The following is a 2,191-nucleotide window of genomic DNA, read 5'->3' as shown; positions in this document are numbered from 1 at the left end:
AAGCACAGTCCGAAGCCTCACACAGCCCTAATGATCAAGTAAAGGCCTCTCTATCATTCCTAACAATGGCCTACCTCAGAAAGAAATACCAAAGGTTCATCTCGATAACCTAGTCTGGTATAGACAAATACAGGCAGAGCATAATTATGGGATGTCATAGAGGAGATCCTCATGGATTCATTGACCCTAAATTGTGAGAAGCGTAATATGTTTTCACTGTTTCCAAGAGATTTCTTAACGCCAATGGAAGGGTACAAAGCTTCACTGCTATCCCAAAGCCAGGAAAGTTCATTGTTCCTCAAAACTTCACTCTCTGGGCAAGAACCAGTGTAGTTCTGGTCATAGAAATTATAATTGTGACAATCAGGATATAAATAATATCCCCAGAGGCCTAGGGGTCTGCTTTTAATTCCTAACTCAATTGTTGCCTTCATGAAAGCCTTTGCACTTTCTTCAAAGGAAAGTTTGGCCAAATGTTCAATGTCATTTGCTGAAATATTTCCTTGCATTTCAGAAATGAGTTTTCTTGACTTTCGTCTGTAAACATCTTTTGTATTCCAGTTGCGAGCCCACTGAGGCCTCCAGTATTCCCAGTCTATAACAGCTAATCCACTGAAGTTCTCAGCCGGAATGTAATAGTTAATATCTTGGCCAGCTTTTTCCAGATGAGTTTGCAAGCTGAAGTTTTGGGGTAGGCCACCATTAACAGGGATTTCCTGTGATGTGTACCAGGGGTAATAGCCCAATCTGTTGAAATAAAATATGGTCACATTCTGCCCTCTTGCCCTGGCTAATGGGCTTCCAATCACGTGGAACATTCTCAAATTCAGCATCACGTTGTATCTTAGAGAGCACAGATCAGTGGGAGCATTCCAGGCAGCTATAAAAGGCTTTCTCTGGAAGATTGGTGGTCGTGCTTGTTTCACTGCAGAAGAGGAAGTCCACAGAAGTGTAATCAGTAGCCATGCTGTGAGCTGAGCCAGTTGAACAATGTGTAATAGTAACAAATTTTCCAATAACAGTCTCATGATGTAAGAGGCTACAATAAATATATCTCCTGGTTGATTTAGGTCTGTAAAACATAAGAGAAGAGGCATTATTATTTGTTCTTCATAAGGTCTTACCATTGTTTGTTGGATCTAAGGCATCTACTACAATCGCACTATATGAAAGCCAAAATTTAAGCAGTACTTTTAACATATATGTTAAAGACAATAGACCAAATTCTCAACTGATGTAAATCAGTGTAGCATCATGGGAGTCAATGAAATTATTGCATAGAGCAGCAGCTCTAACTCTGGGTCACTGAGCCACATCCTAGTCTCACTGAAATCAGTAGGAGTGTTGCTGTTATTTCACTGGTTGTCCTAGTGTCCTTGGCCAGTTCCAAAAAAAGGCGGAATGCACCTAAAAGCAAATTGAGATGGATTTTATGCATCTTATTCCAACATTGCACTCCCAAGCCTCCCCTCCTCTTCCCCACCCCCATTGGCCACCTGGAAATGCTTAAAACTTACTAATGCCTTCTTGTTTGGCCTGACAGTTCCCTGTGCACCTACAGTCACCATTCTGCTCATACCTAGAAGTGCCCTAGTCTGAACCTTGCCCCTGCCTAAGTCTCATTAAGAACCAGAAACTAGGCAGAGCAGTACCCAAGTCCTCTGAGGGGCCTGATCCTGTCGGCATGCTCTGAGCACATCACATCACATCACATCACATCACATCACATCACACACACACACACACACACAGGATCAGGCACTTGCAACTTCTTTGTTATAGTGCAATTGCTAAAGTAGGAGAAGGTGCAACTGCCGAATCTTTTCAAGATAAACTAGTGATTAGAACTTTCCATTTCTGATTTTCCCTAGTAGTCAGAGCACTTGTCTAGGAAGACATTTGGGGTTTGGTCTCTTCTCCCAGGATTACTACCAATAACTAATCCCACTTGAATGTCTGTTTAATGTGTAAAATGCATAAACAGTCTTGGGGGCAGGAACCAGAACCTTTGTCTCCACACTCCCACCTGCATCCCCTGACCACTAGGGTAGGAAGCCATGGTCTTTCTTGCTTGTTCTTCTTCTGCCCCCATGATGCTTACATTCCTTTCTGCCCAGTGACATAGCTTTAACAAGATGAGTAGAGAGTAGACATAGACATTTGGGCTGGAAGGGACCCCAGAGAATCATCA

At 42.5% G+C, this 2,191-nt stretch overlaps 1 protein-coding gene across 1 annotated transcript in view; it reads right to left on the bottom strand.

Moving 5' to 3' along the window:
* The window catches only part of LOC109292034 (hyaluronidase-4-like), a 43,054-nt gene that overhangs the window by 11,430 nt on the left and 29,433 nt on the right, over positions 1 to 2,191 (bottom strand). The window contains exon 2 of the mRNA XM_019509281.1: positions 75 to 1,072. Coding sequence (XP_019364826.1) covers positions 75 to 1,072 — 998 coding nt within the window. The remainder of the gene's footprint in view (positions 1 to 74; positions 1,073 to 2,191) is intronic.

Source organism: Gavialis gangeticus, unplaced genomic scaffold (assembly GCF_001723915.1).
Source record: "Gavialis gangeticus isolate Ggan-Ray unplaced genomic scaffold, GavGan_comp1, whole genome shotgun sequence".
Lineage (NCBI taxonomy): Eukaryota > Metazoa > Chordata > Crocodylia > Gavialidae > Gavialis > Gavialis gangeticus.
The sequence above is the reverse complement of the archived record's forward strand: the minus strand, read 5'-3'. Positions and strand labels throughout refer to the sequence as shown.